This window comes from Polyodon spathula, chromosome 25 (assembly GCF_017654505.1).
Source record: "Polyodon spathula isolate WHYD16114869_AA chromosome 25, ASM1765450v1, whole genome shotgun sequence".
NCBI classification, from domain to species: domain Eukaryota; kingdom Metazoa; phylum Chordata; class Actinopteri; order Acipenseriformes; family Polyodontidae; genus Polyodon; species Polyodon spathula.
In genome coordinates this window covers 6,256,326-6,278,125 of record NC_054558.1, presented here as the reverse complement: position 1 = coordinate 6,278,125, position 21,800 = coordinate 6,256,326, and the positions used below count along the sequence as shown (strand labels likewise).

At 39.2% G+C, this 21,800-nt stretch overlaps 1 protein-coding gene across 2 annotated transcripts; it reads right to left on the bottom strand.

Annotated features, from left to right (window-relative positions):
• Window positions 1-963: 963 nt before the first annotated feature.
• On the bottom strand, window positions 964-21,542 carry LOC121299819 (plakophilin-1-like). Of its 2 annotated transcripts, XM_041227923.1 has the most exons (14): window positions 21,161-21,542; window positions 17,717-17,838; window positions 12,566-12,864; window positions 12,159-12,303; window positions 11,284-11,491; window positions 10,736-10,910; window positions 9,072-9,189; window positions 7,877-8,053; window positions 7,181-7,351; window positions 6,890-7,043; window positions 6,608-6,794; window positions 5,949-6,033; window positions 3,167-3,272; window positions 964-2,815 (listed from the first exon to the last, which is right to left on the bottom strand). In XM_041227923.1, exons 1-13 carry the CDS (start codon window positions 21,375-21,377, stop codon window positions 3,198-3,200), a joined length of 2,133 nt encoding a protein of 710 aa, XP_041083857.1. In that variant the 5' UTR covers window positions 21,378-21,542; the 3' UTR covers window positions 964-2,815; window positions 3,167-3,197. The 2 variants fall into 2 exon arrangements, with proteins under 2 accessions (XP_041083857.1, XP_041083858.1); XM_041227924.1 differs by lacking the exon at window positions 964-2,815 and having other exon boundaries at window positions 3,077-3,272; window positions 12,641-12,864; window positions 21,161-21,541.
• Window positions 21,543-21,800: the final 258 nt, after the last annotated feature.

The following is a 21,800-nucleotide window of genomic DNA, read 5'->3' as shown; positions in this document are numbered from 1 at the left end:
TGCTGTTTAAATCAGATGACCTTTGAGCTTGAGGTTCACCGTTCAGGGCAGCTTTTGTTTCAACACATTGCAGTGGGTTCTCATTCTTGTAGTTCTTAAAGAGGATGAGGCAGATACAGATCTGACTGTGTTGCCCAAACTGTCTGGTGAACCTTGAGTCATGTGTTGTGTGATACACATCCGTCTCGGATTCTCCTAAATAAACAAATTAATAATAATAATCAAGAGACTAGAAACACTCCTCCCCACCTAGCCCTGAAGGCCTTAGTTGAACTTTGTTTCTCAAAAATGTTCCGTTTCCGCGGCAGCTGCTAAGCACTGCAGAACATTCCAAACCCTAAACAGTGTTTCTTGGTAAAAAAACGTAAACAATGTGGGTTCACAAGTGTCAGCAGTTTGTATGAATGAACCAGTCAGCATTGAGGCAGGCTGGACAGGTACAGGGAATGCAACATTTTAAATTGTCACTATACTCCACTTGAGTATTCTTCAGTAAGTCAATTATAAAGCATATCAATGATGTATGAAGATGACGGCCTAATTTAATGTAGGTGTCCCAAGCTGTCATTGACTGGGCTCATTACTAAAGTAGTCGAGCTCTGTTCTACTGTAAAACTTGTTCTCAATATAACCTCTGTGCGAAACTAGACACAGAACGCATATTGTGTTACCTCTATATTGACAATCACAGAGACATGTCAATTGAAAGAAGGCCTGTGTATTAGAGTATTGTTTTCAAACATGTATTACTGCCCCACAGTATGTTCAGATAAGCTGTGACCTATTCACTTTTGAATGTGGTGTAATCGCGGCTGAGTAGTTTTCAGTATGTGACTGCTTTGTGGTTTGGCTGTGTGCAATTCATATCTACAACGTGACTGTGGTTTTCCACTGGAACCCATTCAGCGTGTCGGGTTGGCAAGGTTCATTGCAGCAGAACCAAAGAGGCAGCAAAAAAAAAACCTGTGTTTATTTTTTTATTGTGTTTTTTTCATAAACATTTTTTTTTTTTGACAAATTGGTTTTCTACATCAGCATAATAAAGACATCAACACGCATTTCTGTTCCTTACAATGACACACACAATACATTTTCATTTCAAACAGCTATACATGAATGAGCATCTTTTAACACAATAAACGCTTCTGCCTTTTATAAAACAATGTTTGGATTTCATTAGCTGAGTAAAAGAGACCCCTGTTTTTGAACTAGACTATTGCTGTTAAGAGTAGCTCAGCCACCCAAGAACACTGAAATGTCAAATCAAAAATTGTTAGCTTCAAAATGCAGGTACACTAACTATGTATAGGTAACAATACTAATATGCCCTTACTAATATTTGCCTAACCAGTAAATTTCCAGTGGCAGCTTTTGTCCACAGTTAAAGACCAAGTTGCACGAATGACGATCATTATCATCATGCTGTTTAATGCAGCAGAGAATCATTCAGAAGAGATACACTGAGATGTTTCACTGGCAGGACAATGAGCTTGTTCTATAGGGACAATAAAACCCTGTATGTAAACCCCAAATAACAATGTTACAAAATAAAAAACAATCCTGTTTATTAAGATACAATGCAAAAAAAAAAAAAAAAAAAAAAAAAAAAAAGGCTTATCAAGACAAAATATTTTAAAACACAAATCTAGAAAAACAATCTGCCAGCTGAGCAGGATAATCATGTCAGTGATGACAATATACAGTCTGTGCTTCTGTTGCACAGAACAAAATCAGAACGTGCAATAAGTCCAACGTCATTCCACATTTAAAAAGGTAAGTAGAAATGTCATTTTAACTGCTTTAAAAATAAAAATAAAAAGTATTTTATGATGTTTGCACTCATTCAAGGTTCCAGATTTTGTTGCTGTAACAGTAAGTTCTTGACATTTGTCTCTAAATCTTCCTTTTGTTGTCTGGAGTGCTGGGACTAACATTGCGTTCCAATCATGTGAGAATATAACCTTTGAACTGCCAGCAGCTGCTATTCTCTCTGTCCCTGTGTATGACTGAGTAGGCGGGGCTAGCAGAGTTGAAAAGTCACATGATTCGATTGAAATGAGAAAGGCTGTTTAGTCCTGGCACGCTGGATTCTCCAGGCGAGCTCCAAAACAGGTCAAGGCAGATTGAGAGAACTGTTATATAAACCAGTGGGAATAACAGAGCACATAAATGAGTGCAAATGAGTAAGATGCTAATTTGCAATTATCTTTGCGGTGTGTGTGAACCGGAAAGCGAGAACACTATCTTGGCTCTCAGTGGAGCAGGGAGAGCACAAGCAGTGACTATCTGAGCTTCCCCACATTGCCCCATGTCTGCCCTGGGCAACCCTCTTAGTAGATAAGGGGGCAGTTCAGTCTCCATTTGCACAGAGACTGCAAGTGCCTTTGGGTGTCAATTGCACCAAATGGTGGTTTTGCGATTTGAACTTCCCCTTAAGGGCGAAGTTGAGACCAACAAACTCACTTAACCCAGGTTAATACATTTAACCTATTGTGCCACCTAGCTACCAGCCTTTTTCCTTAGCTTGAATAATACTTCGACTTCAGCTGCAGAATGTATATCATGTAGTACAAAAAGACACATTTAGCATTTCATCTAATGTAGAAAAAGGAACAATACATTTAATTGACAATACAATCACCCCCCCAAACCCCAAACATACATGTTTGTATTTATTTATTAAAACATGAAGCAAACAAACATGTATACCACAATACCGTTTTAAAAGTAACTGCAATACATTCATTGGTATCATTTAGACATGGCTGTCTTCTGTTCTAAAATATTCAAACCATGCTTTCTAGAAAAAATATATCTAAAAAAACAAAAAACAAAATGAAGATTGAATTTCTTAGACATGGTTTTATATATATATATATATATACTATAGTTGTCGTCAACATACAGTGTGGTAACCAATACATATATATAATATATATATATATATATATATATATATATATATATATATATATATATATAATATATATATATATATATATATATATCTGTTATTAATATTATATATATATATATATATATATATATATATATATATATATATATATATATATATATATATATATATATATATATATATATATATATATAAACTGGGAATGAATATGTTCAAGTTTGATGAACATGACTAAATCATAGTTATTACCTGTTTGGCCAGTTCCCCACACATAGCCTCATCACATCACCCCCTGCAGGGTTTTATAGGCTGAATTGGTGATGTCATTCACAAAGATATTTTTGTTCACCCCTTGCTGCAAAACACAAAAAAACAGAGAATTTTGGAAGAGATGTGGAGATGCATTATTTATAGCACTACATGTATTTTGTACAACAAGTGACTCTCGATTATTAACACCGTCCTGAATTCAGATCCCACGCTGCTGAAACCAGAGAAGGCCTGGAGTGGGGTTGTCTTGTTTAAGGTAAAGTGCAACACAAGGAAGTTAATCTTCCAATGGATACTCCGAGAGCCCATGGAGTCTTAAGCACTGATGCAGGTGGAAGTGTCTAAATACCACGCAGTGTTTTCACGTTTCTTTTTGGATTGATTCTGCTAACTCTTTAAAGTTGTGTGCTAATCGTGAATGTCTTTCAACACTTCAATTGAATAAAACGCTGAACTGCTGCTACAATTGTAATATAGGAGGTCTCAAACATAAAGCTTATTAGCTAGCTACTCATAGTTAATGGATGATGTAACATACAGAGATGGGTAATTTATTGCAACACTGTGTTCCCAAGGCTTATTCTGTACCAACATTCAGCTGTCAGGACATAATAATCTGGAAACATCGACCGCTAATATTTTATAAATGATAATCTCTTGGTTTAAACAAGAGATGGGCATTCTTTTTTTTGTGTGCATTTAAACAAAAATATATATCTTGTGTCACACATTACTGTCACTACTTCTTTGAAAAATGAGTACACATTTTATCAGCTGCTTGCTTCTTGATGTCAAAATAAGATGCCTTGGTGACTGTAGGAATCTGGCATGAACAAATGTTGTTACAAAGCAGGAAGGGTTGAAAGCAAGTCACTGTCCACAGACTAGGGTTGACCTGCCATACACTTTTACCCTACCCCTTCCATCCCATGGGAATTTGTGTATCTCTGTGTTTGAGGAAAATTGATACAAATGGGTTGGATAGCATTTTAGTTTTGCTTTATAATACTAATTTCATGTCATTTCATCTTTTGAGCATTAATCCCAGAATCAGGCGAGGCTTCACGCATTGATGCTATCCAAAATAAACTAATTTTGTCTGTGTGCTTGAGGACATTTTAAAAAAAGTGTGTTTGCTCTACAGTTTAAACACAAAGAGAGGGAGGTGCTTGCCCTTAGGCAATGTTGATAGTGTGCTTTGTAAGGTTACACGTAGGTCTGTCAGTCTTTAAGCAGATGGAAGCTATTTAAGGTTAAGTAAGGAAGGGCACGTGCTGAGAAAACGTACATTATGTAATAGGAGAGAAAAGGATTGCCTCTAAACATATCACCCTGGATTCTCATGTCAAGGCTGGGAGAACTCCGGTGACTGCCAGCAGTGCAGGATATGACATGGTGTTGGGGGTTTGGCCTAGGGGAATATCTCTCCCTTCCTGGCCTCAAACCATTCAATACCCCAGCATGCTGTTCAATCAGTCCTTTACTAAATCCAGTGACTACACAGCGAGATCATTTCTAACAGGGATTAATTGTAATGGGTAATGGTGAGGCTTACAATAGCAATTACAGTTAGAGGACACTGTCACTGGAGGTGATGATAAACTAAATATTAGACTTCAGACTGTTCAGCCACTCCAATGACAGTATTTACATGGGCTTGGCTGTCCAGAATTTACTGTAGTGTGATTGACGTGGCTATAAAAAAAGGTGCAGTTCTGTGGTGATGGTTATCTGCAGTAACAGTAGCGTTTCCAAGCAACACAAGTGACCCCAAAACCAGCAGGCCAAGACAGCACATCTGAACTGATGCCAAAACTGACCATGCAGATGTGTTCTTTACCGTAGTATTATAATGGCTGGGATGCAATGCATTTCTGCAGATCAGTTTCTTACGAGGTGAGGAAAGGGGCAAAGATTCTGTATCGAGTGTGGGTGCTCCTGGAGCTTAAGGCGGTTCTGCATCCTGTTTTAATAATAATAAAAAAGGCCAGCAAAAGACAATCAGCTTCCATATTAACAACGGCAATGTAAACAGACCTGCCTGTGAAAACACAGAGCAGATGCATTCTTGTGCCCGAGATTTCAAGCAAGCAGCTCAGATACTAACCAGTCATGTAAGATTCCTGGTTTGTAATGCACCAAATCAAACTGTCTGGTAGATGCAACAAACCTGTACACCTGTACACAGACACCAGCCCCCCCTTCTGAATGTGCTACTGATGCTTCCAGAGCTACAGATCTTTGCACCTGCAGCGTTTCTCTAATTCTGCAATGCCGATGTGTTTACATCCAAGGGTATCAATGTGCTGAGGATTATCACTAATTACAAGCTTATTTGCTTTCATAATTGACTGTATTAAGACACACAGTGTACAGTACTTCTTTCATTCCTGGAGAAATGTTTCAAATATTTTAAAAATGTCCTATAAACATATAGTACGAAATACAATAAAAACAACAACATTGGATTGAACCTCTCATCTTAACCATTTTCCAGATATGTGGTATAATAACAATCACTTAGTTAAACCTCAATGATACTACCATGTCTTTTATCTGTTTTAAAAGAAAATGTCAATAACCATTTACTAGTGGATGCTGGCATCATGTGTGCTTTCTAGTTTGAAGCAGCCTTCCACAGTACAAACTTAACAGGCAACACAGTGAGATACGTGTTCATATTAAATGCATATGTGTGTTTAGCAGCTGAAAACAATTCCTTGCTAGTGAATGGCTCCTGTTGTGTCACAGTGGCTCCTACCTTTTTAAAGAAACTCTGAAGCTCCTTCTGCCCCCAGAGGTCATACAGCAGGATGGCGGCGGCTTTGCTGGATTTCGGGGAATATCTGAAAGGAAACGAGACGCCCTCTTACAATTATGCTTTGATAACCATGACATCTGTGCGGCCCCCAAACCTGTAATCAGTTTTGTAATGCAGCACCTGACTTTGTATAAATAGACTTACACAGGCATACTTTGCATTGCAAATGCAAACAGATATCCCTGGGCCTGTAAAACTGAGATGCAAACTCTGAGCAGTGTGCATAAAGTCTGGGTCTCCTGGTTGCAATTCAGTTGTAGTACTTTCCTGGCAGAGGAAAGAGCGTTGATAACTCTAAAAACAGACCTCGCTGCAGATTTCTACCCCTACTGATGCACATTATTAAGTATCTAAATGAAACGCTTCAGGAAAGGATCATCACAATCTAAGGCTCAGATTTACAGAACAGTTACAGTAACACTTGATAAATGAATCTCTACTAAGTAAACATTTAATAACGATGCAAGCTACTGTTGTCATTGATATAAAAAAAGAACAGAGAATATCCTGAAGTTTGCATATTTAATAAGAGTTCAGTCATCCCATTCCTATGCCACTGCATTGTTGTTAAATCAGTCAAATATGAAGCCATGCCATACCCGTTTCTGCTGAGGTCGCAGAGCGTGGACAGCACACTGTTGCCCATTACTCCCTTGGCTGACTCAGGGTTGGAGACCACGAGGTTGCGGATGGTGTGGCAGGCTGCGGCCATCATGTCGTCTGAGCAGGCCGTGTTGCGTGCTCCACTGGTGAGGACCTGCGTGATGTCAGGCAAGATCTGACGACCTGGCAGGGGGACAGTGGTGAAAAGGGTCATGGCTTTGTCCAAGGGTTTGCCTGCTGAACTGAGAATTTTTTTTGGGGGGGGGGGGTTCACTCACTCATGACGCTCTGCAGGCTGGGGTTTCGAGATAGGTTGCCCAGCAACGACATGGCAGTCTTCTGGACGCCTGGGTTACTGGACTTGAGGAGCCGCGATACCTCTGGTAGCCCGTTGAGCTTCTGCACAATGGTCTGGCTCATCACATTGGACACCTGCAGCCAGAGGGAGATACTGCAGTAACCAGAAAAAGAAGGCTCCCAACCTTAATAGGGAGTTGGTTTTAAAATATTGAACCCATACAGGCTATTGAAGTTTATTTCCTCCCAGTCCCCTGGGTCCCATCTCTTACTATTCCGCTGTTGGCAGTGATGTTCTGCAGCGCGCTGGCACAGGCCTCCAGTGTTGCATCCTTCTTGCTCTTTCCCATCAGTGACAGGTACGTCTGCATGGTCTTGGAGTTGAACAGCCAGCCCATCCCTTTGGGGTTGCTGTCCTCCAGGATAGGAGGAGAAAAGGAGTTCTGGAAATAATAAAATAAAAAATAGATACCAACAAACCAGATTTATCACTTTGGTCTATATAGTGAAATAGTATATATTATATATATATATATATATATATATATATATATATATAATATATATATATATATATATATATATATATATAGTTTGCTTTAATAAAACTAACATTCATGCTGTTAATACTTATTTAACATTATCTGTATATGTGCATTAGCCTTGTTTATTAAAGATAAGATGCGGTTGCACATTTCGCACAAATAATGGCAGTTGGTCTTAATCCCAATCTATGAATAGATTTGATAAAGAATACTGAATCACACATTTTGAAACACTATGTGACTCTCCAATGCACCACTGTACCCAGTGTAACTAACCCAAACACTTCCACTACAGCTACTGAACCCACTGATTTAACTGCTAAACCGCTGGGTAGGACAGCGAGGTGGTGGCAAACACATTCCAGGCCAAGCGTTTTAATGTTTTCTTTCTCATCATAATTAACACGCCAGCCTCCTGCTCACCTCCTGGGAGATCTGGCTGCTACGTGGGCTGAAGCAGCCCATGGACGAGGAGTCGTTGGTGGAGAGGTCCCGGGTCGGGGAGCTGGCCAGGGAGATGATCTGGCTGAACTGGGCAGGGGCCTCCCGCTCCAGCTGGTACGACAGGTTTTGTAGAATGCAAACGCAGTTCTCCACTGACTGACAGGGGGAAAAGAGACAGTGTCAAAGACTGAACAAGTGGGAGATTCTGAATACCTGCGTGACTGTGCAGGGCTGGGCAGGGAAACCAGCATGGCTGGTTAAATATGAACTGCCTGTAACAAAGCTTAGTGATCATTCGGGCACTGTGAAACCAGCCATAGGATGTGTATTGGTTTATATTAGTAGAATACAGTTTAAGATTTACAGTTTTTACATGTTGATAGATAGAGAGGTACTGAGAAATAGACAGATGGAATGGTGAGTGGATCTTTACAGTATACTGAGCTGGTAAATAGGAAAGTGTTAACTGCCTAAAACAGAAAGGAGGATTTCTACAGACAAGAGGAACAATAATTTGTGATAAATGCAAATACTGACAGAAACATAACAAGCTATAAGCAGGGCATAACGTGTACTTATTCTACCCCATTTCCCTATTGTTACTTTAACAATAGAAAAGAATTTTGCAAAGCTCATAGAATTTCATTTATCATTGAACTCTCTGTCTAGCAAAACAAGACATCAATGCAAAACACTGTTTCACCAAGACCACTCAAACAATTTGCCTTCAGCCGCTTGTAGCCACATGACCCCTGTTATTTTTACACACCCTTTTAATTTAAGCAGATTATTTCAAAGAAGAAAACAAAAGCAATGTCAGTATCATGCACTGTTTTGCACATAAAATGCAATTTAAATATTGATCAATGGATTTTGTCTTTCAGACAAGGAAGAAATAAATGATGATGGGGATTATGGTATTAGCATCATTCTGCACACCACAGATTAGTAACTGTAGTGTCAGGCAAGTTTCAACAGCAGAGAAGCCGGAATCTATCCCTACAGCTAAATATCTTCTTTCAGATACAACTGGGTGCCTAAAATATGTACAAATGTAATAAATAGACTCCATGGAAGTACAATGCATCCTGACTTCTGCAACGCTGATTTTTTTAGCCTGGGTCGATGATTTTAAAAGCATGTTGAATCTAACAGTGGCTCCCACATTGCCTACCTTGTCATCGGGACGGTCAGCGCTCACGCAGGCCTGGACGTAGCTGACCAGAGAGTCAACCAGACCCCAGCAGTTGCGCATGGCGTCGCGGTCACTCTGGTTTGCCGAGCTCAGGTTTCTATGGGGGGAGAGGAACGAGGAGACACACAAGGCCATCAGTGAAACCGACAGAGACGCCCACTGCTCAGGTAACAAGATATACCACTACACTACAGGCATCCTCCGTGTGGTCTGAATTTTAGGGTTCTACTGTACAACACACATACTCACAGCAGTGTCAGTTTCAGAAACACATAGGTCATGATGGTCCACTAGTTATATTGAGTGGTCACAGTTATGAAGGATCCACAGCAGAAAGTGTGTGTTCATACGTTACCCTCCATAAAGTACTGATTAGGACATCCTGCGTGCCAGTACTTGGAGGGTATTGAAAGAAAGTCATTTTAGGGGAGCTGTAAATATTTTAGCTAGTGTCACTCTGTTGAGAAAACTTTGCCATGACCCATAAGGACACCTGTCTATTCATAGCTTTGCAATTCTGTACAAACGAGATTTGGCAAAGACTGCAGCTTATCAGGTAGCTGAGTAAACACACAGAGATCACATGTAGCTTCACATAAATGGGACTCCAGGTGGTTTTCAATTAAAAACAGACACTAGAGTAATATGTATAATCTGTGTAACTGCTATTTCAAGGAATAGGTGTTTTGATAATGGGTACAAAATGTGACCATTTCTATCCTTTATAAAAAAAAAAAAAAAAAAATTCTAAAAAATCAGTGGCCTATCTTTAGCAACATCTGATTTGGGAAGCTGTTTGCTAGCGGATATTGAATCGTTTCTAATTGGCTGCTGTTTTTAATTGGAGTGGATAGTTCATTTAAGAGCGAATTCATTTGAACAAACATTCCACCCATCCTTGTTTCCAAAACAAGACGACTTTCTCACGGATCCAGTAGGCTTCTTTTTTACACGGCTCATTAATCTCAACACTGATGTCAGGAGATCTTTCAGCTGGTGTACTCTGTGTTTACACAAGGAGATTCCCAAGGAGCTGGTTGCTTTGGTAAAATAACCAACCACAGCATAGAGCTTTCTTTTAGAATCACTTAAGCTGTCTTTCTGACTGAGCGTTTGAAGGTACCGATTGCCTTCTTCTAAGCCTTATCCAATGGAATTATTCCAGTCCAGGTTTGCCATGTCCTTAATAGTGAATCTTTTAAAACCTGCCTTGATATTCCAATACAGATACTGTACAAGCAAGTGCCTGCTCCACTTATCATCTGCGCAGAACTCAGCCAAAGCCCCAGGAGGGCTTTAGGTGGCAAGATCCAATGGTATGGGAAGGAAACACCAGTTCTGGAATGTGGTTTGATTAGAAATTTACTGGAACAATTAAACGATTGATGGTTGTTTCACAAGCTGGTCAAGGTTTTAATTGGTTTGACTTAATAATTAGGGACATGGTCAGAACAAAGACCTGGGCAGAAATTGCCTACCCCTGTTCCATGTCATCTCCACTCCTGGTTTCAATGGCCTCAGCTACCTCACCTCATCCTGCCCTGGCTCAATCTCACATGGACCATGAATTCTCCAATCCACCTACAAACTACTGATGTCTAGCATTGCCTTAGCTGGAGAGGGTGTCGGAAGCTGGGTCTCACCTGAGGCAGCCTGTGGCATTGTAAAAGATCTCTGAGTCCAGGCTGCTGTCGAGCTGGACATCTTGCTCTGACCAGCCTGCAAAGGGCACCACCACTTTCTCAGTGAGGACTGGGAGAGCGTCTCTGACCAGCTCTGGCTTCAGCTCTTCAGCCGAGGACAGGTTCCACAGCAGCCCTGGAGAAACAGCCAAACCACGATCAGAAATCGGAGGGGTCTGACAAACACAACTGTCGCGGTACAAAGTATAAGACACCCGCCGATGTTGCGCTTCTCTCCACCCCCCAAGCATCTTGAAGCCGTGAAAAAATCTATTTAGTTTATCTGCACAGTATTATGCTTGCTTATTTTGCTGTGATGCAGAGACCGTATACATTGATGTTTTTTTTTTTTACAATACAGCACAATAGATTAAAAGTTGCTGTTGCTTCCTGGGACCTAATCCTGAAGTGTAGGTCAGAACCGCAGTCACACAATTCCACTATCAAGTAGACGCATGTTTTGGCTAGGTCTTTCTCCAGTGTACTGTGACCAGGTTTAACCAGCACACCTGTGAGCTGTTTCTGTATCTCCGGGCAGTCGGTTTGCCTCAGTAGCTTCAGAGCCTCATAGATGCCGTTGTTCCTCTTCACCTCCATCTTGTTGGTCTGGCATTTGAAGACCAGGTTGCGGAGCGCACCGGAGGCTGCCTGCTGGACCTCGGGGCTTTTGCTGCTGAGCAGGTCCACGAGCTTGGGAATCCCACCAAGAGAATACACCTGGTGGTTAAACGGAGAGCCAGGGGGTTATAGGCTAACTCGTGTGTCTGAATGTTTGACTACCCCCAAAAAACAGTGCAAACCCGATTTGTTCATTTATTCTAGATATTGTTTTTTGTACGTACTTTAGATGTCAACTGCACAGAGGATACAATGCATGTGTATTCTGACAAACCCCAATTTTGATGGCTTGATTTCTAATACAGTGATTTATAATTCTGAAATGCTTGCAAGCGGAGCTCACACATTCTCACTTCAGTCTGACGCATGTTTTCAACTGTTTTTCAATTGCTAAGGCGATGTTGCATTGAGGACGTGTCTTCCTGTGGCAGGGCTGGGGCCTGCCCTTGTAAATAATGTATATTTGGAGGTGGTTTATATAATAAATATGGTTTGGTGGTTTAAAAATAAAAGAATGTGTATTTTCTTTGTAAAATACTGTGTGCTAGATATGGCAGGGAGATTAAACTTCTGTGCCTGCCTAATTGAAGAAGAATGTGCAGCAGGTGGCCAGGTGGCGATCGCAGAATTGTTGATCAATTAACTGTGGTCACCTGCCTTTAAAAAGTGCCTGGAAAGCCTTTGTTCTGTAACAAATCAGCTGCAGTGCGTTTTGTGTGAATCCAGGTGCTCTCCAGGCATTCCCAGATTTGCTCTCCGCACTCACCTCCTGCCTTGTCTTGTCCTTCTGGAAGCTGGAGTGCTGGATGAAAGAGGCGCCGCTGTACTGCAGGTTCTCATCTCTCTGCCCAAGGCAATCCACAGCCTCGCGAAGGGTGAGTTTTGAAACTGCCATGCCACCGCTGTCTACCCTGCAGAGAGAAATAGAGGGGAAGCAGCTGCAGGATTAATACAGAGTTCAGCACATTACCTTCCACTGCCTTCACTTTGTCAGGCTAGTTTTGTAAAAAAAAAAAATTTTAACTTCATCTGTCTGTTATTTTAATTTTCTCTTAAACTATATAGTTATGATAACTCAAATTCTGTTAACCGCATGTAATAAATAGATCAATGTATCAAATTATATAAACACATAGTAAATTCGCCCCCCCCCCCACCGAAGTGCTCACTCACATTGTCTGATGTGAGTTGAACTGGTTGGCTGTAGTTTGGACTTGGGTTCCAGTTACAATGGGCAAGGTCATATACCTGTACGCACTGTGGCGTTTGTTCTGGTAGTCGAGCAGTGTGGGCGACTTGGCGACCTGTGGTATATCAGGCTCACTTCGACTGGTAGTCATGGTCTTGTAGGTTTGGAAGCCGTTAACTGGGCTGGTGGGTGAGAACTGGCTCTCCCTCTGGTTGTTGTAGCTGAACTGTCTTTTTGAGAACCCCATGCTGTTATTACGGTATTTCATAGGCGGCAGGCTATTCTGTTGATAAAAGTAGAAATGAGAAAGTGAAATATCTTTATTCCCCTTATCCAGTGACAGCTTGACTCAATCCAGACTTCTGTCTAAACCAGGGTACAAACAGTAATCGATTCAGTGATATTAAAAATCATTAGCTGAGTCTTGATTAATTATTGTATTGATAAAAAGTATTATTAATAACTGCAATAATCTGCAATAATCACGCTTTCATCTTTCTGATGATCACACTTCAAAATATATGCACCTCTGCTACTGAGATCAAGAGTGAATAAGAGAGGAAGAACTAGAGAGAAGTTTCCAATTAATGGGAGTTAAAACATGATTTCAAATAAATGTGATGTTCATATTCCTTTTTAATCGTGAATTGATGCGTGAACATTTTTCATTATTGTACACCTCTAGGCAGTGCAGTTTGCTTACAAAATAATTTGGCCAAAATAGTCTGACTTAGATCTAAACTCTGAGCTTTATTCCTATAAAATAAGAACACAATAAAGACACAGATGAATAAAGGTGTGGTCAAGTATTGCAAAGCAAACCAGGAAAGACAAATTTAAAGAGTAAGTACGAGGTTCCGAAAAAATATAGCGTTATACGTCCCTAAGTGTTGCTAATAAGGAACCTGTCATTTTTCTTTTCGTTGTTAACATCCTGACAACTTTTTACACTTGTAACTTTAAAGTCTGTTGCAAAGCCCTTTTCAAAATGTCCGCTCTAGTGCACTGGGGTTTGAGATCTGTCCTCTAAATCACTGCAGTTTAAAAATCAAAAATACAAATAAAAAAAACATAACAAGGGCTCTGGCTTTTCTGTTCCGTACCACATCATGGCTCGTTATAGCTGTGTTACCTGTTTGACAATGTGGGCAATAATCCTGATAATATCAGTGCACTAGAGCGGAAATTTTATAAACAGCTTTGAAACAGACTTTCAAGTTATAAGTGTAAACATTTGTCAAAATGTTAAAAATGAAAAGAAATCAGAACCGTGCTACTTACTCTTTAAGTAAAAGTTGGCTGTGCTTTGTCTGGTGGTCAGCAGCCATGTCATTTCATGGTTAAACGCAAATATTTGTTTTACTGTCTGCAGGAATAACACAAAGCGTGGTGTTAACAAACATCTTGTATGTCAATGCGGGGCAGGCTGAGGTTCAGAAGAAACCTGTCTGATATTCGAAACGCACCAACCCTGGAACTGCTGTAAACAAACAAGAAGCTAAGGGATCGTACTAAGCACAGGCCAATGCCAGGCCATCTCTCACCTCTCCCTGAAAACAAGTTGAGATATGCAAACAAAAAGCAAGTCAGAATTTTTATGTCAGGAAAACGAGAACCAATGCAGATTTGGACTGCTACACAGTGCAATGCTTTCACAGTTAGTCATTCATCTCAAACAGCCAGGGTGTATATTTTTAAGTTTTATATAGAACACATATAGTGTCGCTTAAAAATACACTTTCAGAATAAGACTGTATGGCCATACAGGCTATAACATTGTTTGTTGTATTTATAAGGCACGAAGCCCAAGTAAAGTCCTCATTATTTAGATTTTCTGTGAAATAAAGACTCCATTCTCATGACTGCTGGCACTAATTCACAAGGAGTTTACAGAATATTGACACATTTACTAAAGGTGAGGTCCGATGAGAACTCTTGTCCTCACACCTAAACGTGTTCAGAATTCAGTCTTGGAATAGCTGTGCATTGGATCGTACCACATAGTGTAGTTGATCAGGCTGATAGTGCCAAACTGTTCTAGTTCTGACTTTTTGGACCTCCAGAGGTGAAAGGGTGTGAGAGAAGCAGCTTACTACCTGGCCCCCATAATTAAAGGCTTTTGTTTGAAGCCAAGTTCCTGTTTTGTATCGCTGGAATTATTTTCACATTGATAACAATCAGACCAACGCCCTCCTAAGAGCTCAGTCCTGTGTTCTGCATCTGTGTGATTAAGTATCTCAGCACTGTTTATAGTGCCAGCATTTTCTCATACAGTGAGTCAGAGCTGAAACTCGCTGCAGTCATACTGTCTGTACCTGCCCTTCACCAGACGCCAGCTGCACACGCCTATGTGTCTGCTCTCATGTTAAGCAAATTAAAACACCAAAAGACCCTCGAAACACGAGTCACCATTTATAATATATAGCCCTTGACATGTCATAATACAGGGAAAGAATAACACCTTCCATATGTAACACACACAGTTGTGTAAATGGTCTGTTCCTCACCGTGTGTTTGCAACACACAGTGTACTGTGCTAGGACCCCTGAAGACATATCCTGTCATGCATGTAACACTGAATCCAAGTTTGCAGTATTGAGATTCCAGCTAACTGTCAGATCAAGGTAACCATAATTACAGCTTATTAGGGCTGGCAACATATAACATTTCTTAGAAGTCCAGCACCGTGGGATTTTCTAAGTAAAAACATAACCAAATACTGATGGTTTGAACAAAAATAAAATCTAAAAGAAAATACCTGCCATAACACTATCAATATCACTTAGTGCCACCACGTCTTGCCAGGCAGGGCAGCACTTATTCGATAGGACGAAAGTTTAAATAGTAACGGAGAGATAGATGACCACCCTTCTTATTCTGTCTGGAAAGTTGGGGGTAGAAATCTACAGCAAACAAATGTCCTACAGAGGCTTTGTGTAACATCAGTTGCCACCTGCTCTCTTCCAATTAAATTCACAGCACATTACAAGTGACCAACAAACAGTCTGTGAAATCCCCACAGAGTTTTAGCCTCTGCAGACATTTCTAAAAGACGGCGCTTTCTCGCTGACATGCGAATTCGTTTCTGACGCCGCCTTGCTTAATTGAGGGCGTCTCCGGAGTTCGGAATTATAAACCGGACAGACAGCGCCCGGTAATGCCACTAATACAGAGTGAATACAATAATTACAGGTGGTTACATCACCTTCAGACCAGGCTCTGAAATTAAAAGTCTTTGCGCTGGCACCAGAGCTGGGTATTGCCCCAGAGAATGCAGCAACAGTAACGAGGTGTACTTTGCTGGGTGTCGTCTAATGTAGCTCTGAAATGTGCCTTGCCAGAGTGCCAGCACCACAGTTCTTGTCCTAGTCCTCTCTGTAATTTAAACACGTGAGCGAGTTGACAATAGAATATAAAATTCTTCTGATTAAATAGAGATATTAACAAGGAGAACCTGCATCAGTGAACTGTACGTCTGTAAAGTACAATAGCACAAGATCCCCCCACATGAATAGCATTAATCTTGGACAACCCTAACTTTACTTAAAGGTAGTCCAAGATTAGTACTAATCAGGGTCTGTGAAGCCAACTAAAAAATCATCGTACAGCATAGAAACATCTACGATTTCATATGAACTTCATTTAGTTTAGTATGTCCCGTGTCATTCTAACAGTTCCAGCTTGCACACCAGTGGTTTATCAGTGGGGTGGGGAGCAGACATCAAAAACAGATGATAGTCATACCATAGCCCTCTTTCCAAAGCATACAAGGAGAACTGGCTGTCTGATAAAACATTGAGAAAGGCTTCTAGTTGAAAATGAAGTCACTAAGAAAGACTTCTAGTTATTTTGTTATAAGATGGTAAGATATACATACATACATAAAATAATTCCAAAGTTTATGGAAGCATGGTAACAGCCCAAAGTCACAAGTACACATTGTAAACCACAGTGAAAGCATGGACAAAAGCAAGTGAAACTGTGAAATCACAATGTTACCAATGCGGCTTTAAAGAAGCCTAAAACATGCCTTTTCTTTATCTTAAAGAAATCCGTAATGCACAATGGAAAAACACTTGCTCCAGGTAATGAAATGCATTTGTTACACAAATGGCGATTGTGGCTATTGTTCACTCTCCCTCACTGCTGTTTTACACACCTGTTTTCAGTCTCATAACTACGTACTGGTTTCAATTCTCAGAGCCAGAGGTCTTGTAGAAAAACAGCCCTTATAAAAGCTTACCATCGTAAAAGCACAGGAAAGCATAACAGCGAAAGCATGGTAAAGCATGGGCAAGCATTGGAAGGAACAGCGAGGGATGGTAAAGCATATTAATAAACATGGCAAAGCAGGGTAAACTATGGTCAATGCAAGGGAAAACTGCAAAAAGGGAGTCTCTGACAAGATTTTTAAAAATGTCATTGAGATCACCACTGACAGGCTTAAGAATCATTCTGGTAGTGTTGACAACCCATTCACAGTATCATGGTCTCGTCTTATAGGTTTAATTTTGGAAACAGCCTTGTTCAGTCAGCGTTGACAGGCATGCTTGTTCCTCGCTGTGCTCACTGCACAAGCTGTCACTGCTTAAATAGGCTTTGTGAGCCTATTTGGTTATCCAAAGTGTACATGCATTTCAGCCAATTATGTGTCAGCAGAAAGCACACAACACCGTACTAGTACATGCTCTGAAGCCATGGAAATACCTTTAGAACCATCAACTAAGATGGAAGAACTACTTGGTGAGATCCAACACACAAAACAAAGTGTGCTAAAAAGCAAATTCTTAAGCAAATTTCACCACGATTGGATCAGCAATTCTAACATACGGTGGAAGAAATGGCCAGCTATAAAAATATTTTCCACGACAAAATGGACCAGCAGGTGTCACACGCTGAAGATCCGGTCCCTATAGAAGGCTATCCTCTAAAACGAAATATTACAGGAAATGTAACTATGCACGCTAAACTGTAAAGCATCACTTGCATAAGTAAATACAACACATATATGCCTCCAGTACATTTCCTGAGGGAGAGGGAGAACCTGCAGATAACTGAAGTCAGGACTATCAAGACTCTACAGGTCTTCTTATTACCACAGCTTGCTTTGCAGAGTCAATTAAAAAAAGAAATACCTGTTTTTTCAAACTGTAATTGCTGTATTGGTTTCCGCTGACATTGCTTGAAAAGAAACCACTTCCTGTAGGCGTTGTGGGGGACATCTTGAAACTGAATTCATTCTGTCGTGTTGAGCTTTCTGTAACAAAAATAATATTTTTGGTCAAAATGCCCATCATTGAATCGACAAAGTTTCGCAGTATTTCTAAATTTACCCTCTGTTGAGCATTTTATAGTTGTGGGTGGAATACAAAAAAACCCAATAAAAAACAACACAGCAATCAGAAAAGTTATCTAAGTTATCTAATCTAATTAGGCTTTTGAGACCTAATTCAATTAATCTAAATGGTGGCAGAGTTAAGCATCTACATCATAAAGAGCTCCTACCTGGCATTTACAGCATGACAATATATAGTGTGTGTGTGTGTGTGTGTGTGTGTGTGTGTGTGTGTGTGTGTGTGTATATATATATATATATTGTGGATCAATGCAACACTGTATCAATGCAACAGTGTGGATCAATATTTTATTTTTTTAATATCATTTTTAATGGAATATATAATGCTTTATTTGTTAAAATTATGATGAAACGGAACCTGATTTCACACTTTTTTTCTTTTAATCACACAAACAGTAACAAAAATGCAAACAAACATACTGCTCTTAATATTCAGAAAACAAATATCATAATTCAGAATAATGCATATTGCCATGGAAATATTTATTCAATAGTCTATACCACTATGATTAAAATAATTAAAATAGAACACTGGTTTTAAGAGTTTTTCTTACTCTGAATAATAATAATAATAATAATAATAATAATAATAATAATAATAATAATAATAATAATATTCAACGAACCCTTTCAAGAATTGGAAATGTTAAGCTGGGTTTCTGCTTTTATCCATCACACTATTTTGAAGGTGAAGGTACTTTGTGTCGAAACGTGGGTCAATAAAACAAAACAAACTTATTTTAAAGGGATTGCTTTTTGAGTGTGTGGTTTATTTTCTTTTTTAAATGCTGTTGTGCCAACACCTTTCTGCCTGTAGAACTGTCCTCTGTGCTGCAGCGTATGAAACCATTCTCACCGTGACATATTACACAGATACCAACTTTGATCGACTGGAAGGCTGGCTTTAAAATGGTATCACTTACAACTTGAATTAAGAGCCCATTAATGAATGGAGTGCACATGTACAATCATATGCCGATAATGACAAAATTCTACATTCACATGCTTATTCACACTAGACTTGTGCTGCGCACTGAGGCCGGCAACCAGCCAAGATTCAGCTTAAATCTAATCTTACATATAAGCTTTATTTTGCAGGTTATACAATGACTGTCGCAGGTCTATAGGTTTTAATGTCCATTTGTGTGTCTCTTGTGTGGTCTATTTGTTTATATATTCTTGATACACATTTTATATATAATTTTCCGGACAAAAATGTAATTTATATATTCTCTTATTATTTTGCTTCCAAATAATATATATATATATATATATATATATATATATATATATATATATTATATATATATATATATATATATAAGGGAGTCGCAAAGTACGTTTCATAAAGTCACATAAGGAACATTTACTAGGGGTCAGACTCCCCACAAAACCATATCCAGAACTCGTATGTGGATGTTGTAAATGCCCATAATTGCCCAACACTCTACTACCCCCCATAAACGCAAAAGGGGGTGGGTAATTATCAAAGCAAGGTAATTAGAAAAAACTTTACATTGTGCATGAAACAATGTAATTGCAATATTCCAAAGGCTGTATTCAAAACTATTTTTTTGCAGTGGATAATTTTTTTTTAGGAAACGCTTAACTATTAAAGCATAAAGAACAAAGTTAAAGGAAACTACACACACACGCACACGCACACGCACACGCACACGCACACACACACACACACATATAGAATATACGTTAGAATATATATATATATATATATATATATATATATATATATATATATATATATATATATATATATATATATATATATATGATATGGATTAATTTAACATAAATTGTATGCAACAGATTTCAACTGATTGTATAATTTATATACTTTGCATTCTCGGGTTTATTTTGGGTAACGCTCACGTTTTTTGTGAGAATATTCTCAAACAATTAAAATAAATAACAGACCGGTTTCACTTACACCTGATTAGCCCTTATCACGTTACCTATAGCATTAGTCCAAGATTATTGCTGATTTGTGAAACCAGCCATACGATTAGTTTACAATCTGTTGAATAATATCTGTCTTTAATTCATAAACATTTGGTTTTTACAGAGAAGTAGTTTTTAAGCAATCATTCATAAGCTAAAACACAAACAGGCCCTTTTTAACTAGTGCACTCCTCAGTGTACTGAGTACAGTATCCAGAAACACTATTTGAAGCAAAATAGGAAGTGCAAAGTTTGCACTGATACAAAGCCTTAATAAAACCGACTCAATATGCTAGCTTATTAATTCATTCATGACTTTTTACAGGACATGCACTTTACCATGCTTCTGCCGTGATAGATACCTACATTCAATGCCATTTCTATGGTCAACTTTATAAATAGTATATTAAATATTACACTATGTAACACAATTTTTGTTCCTGGGTAGTAAGTGTTATTTCCTAATTGCTTATGCCTCAAAAGTATAGAAAGTGGCTATTATTCCCCACAAACTTTGCTTTTGTGACCAGGACAGTGATATTTCAAAATATCACTATTTCCAATGGGAAAACGGGCAAATGTGTGTCTTTTCGCTCACATAAAGTCAGAAAAAACAACATATGAATCTAAATTAACATGTATTTATACTAAAGTAATAACGTACACATATATTCAACCGAAAGAGGATCAACAGAAGGCTCTCATCAGCTACATCTGACATTTATGTAAATGACTACAAAAGATTTAGAAGTGAGTAGTTTTTCGAGATTTACGATTATACTGTAAATACAGTATAATCGTAAATCTCGAAAAACTGCTCACTTCTAAATCTTTTGTAGTCATTTGTGTATTACTTTAGTATAAATACATGTTAATTTGGATTCATATGTTGTTTTTTTTCTGACTTTATGCATAAGCTTGCTTCAGTGGAGTTGAACTACTGTATAGATAACAGAAATGTGATAACATTCAACAAGAACACATAACATCTGGATTTCCAAATATTTAAACATGGGATTAATAGTGGTAGTTATTTAAAAAAAAAAAAAAGACCGACAATACAGTTCAATGCAATTTAACTTTTTAAGTCTTCCCTTTGATGAGACGTTCGCACCCAATAAATGCAAATACTGTAGCTCAAGTATTGCACATTAACTGTGCAGTTAATAAAACGTTAACGTAGTATAAAATAAAACTAGTACGTGTTAAGCAAACATAAAAAGCATAAATAAAACAATACATAAACCCAATTCAAATGAAGTACCTTTCGAGGAGTTGCTTTCATTTCTCTGGGTTGTCTTGTTTCTCTTCAACGTGCTGTAAACCTGCTCCGTTACGCGCTGCTGTCCGAGGGTACCCCCAGATAGCATAGTCTTGTCCGAAGGCAGCGCCAGCGACGTGCTATCCACCCGGGGGAAACTCGCGGGGACTGTCGCCGTCTTAAAATAAGTTGACGTTGTTGTCACGTTTCTGGAAGACATTTTTTTTTTAATAGATTGTGTTTGTCCTGTTCACACTTTTACCAACCGTTGAAGTTCTCAACCCGTGTCCGCCAACTGTATCCAGGTTCAACTTTTACTTTCCAGTTCTCCGTCCAAAAAAATGTCAGTGGCTTTCCCGACTGACAAACTGAGAAATGCAGCCGCCGTCTCAGCTTTCTCTCCTGTTGTACCACACCTAGTACACACCCCTACCTGGGAGTTACCGAGGGAGTTGCCTGCCTGCAGTAAACTGCTATCAAAAGCAGTTTTGTTGTACTAAACAGGGACACTTTTGCACATCTGCTTAGTGCAGTGTGCAGAAAATACATCCCGCGACTGCTAATTTGTACAGACTTTTTTTTTTTTTGACATACTTTAAACGAGGTTCAAAACCCAGTTCCATGGACTCTTCCTACTGCAGTA

Bases quoted from the DNA above. Each gene is read 5' to 3' on its own strand.
- LOC121299819 (XM_041227923.1), bottom strand. From the start codon at position 21,377: ATGTCTTCCAGAAACGTGACAACAACGTCAACTTATTTTAAGACGGCG. The intron at 17,839-21,160 runs GTACTTCATTTG...TTTTTGTTACAG, and splicing joins TGAAAGCAACTCCTCGAAAG to AAAGCTCAACACGACAGAAT. The intron at 7,044-7,180 runs GTAAGAGATGGG...CTCTGGCTGCAG, and splicing joins TCACTGCCAACAGCGGAATA to GTGTCCAATGTGATGAGCCA.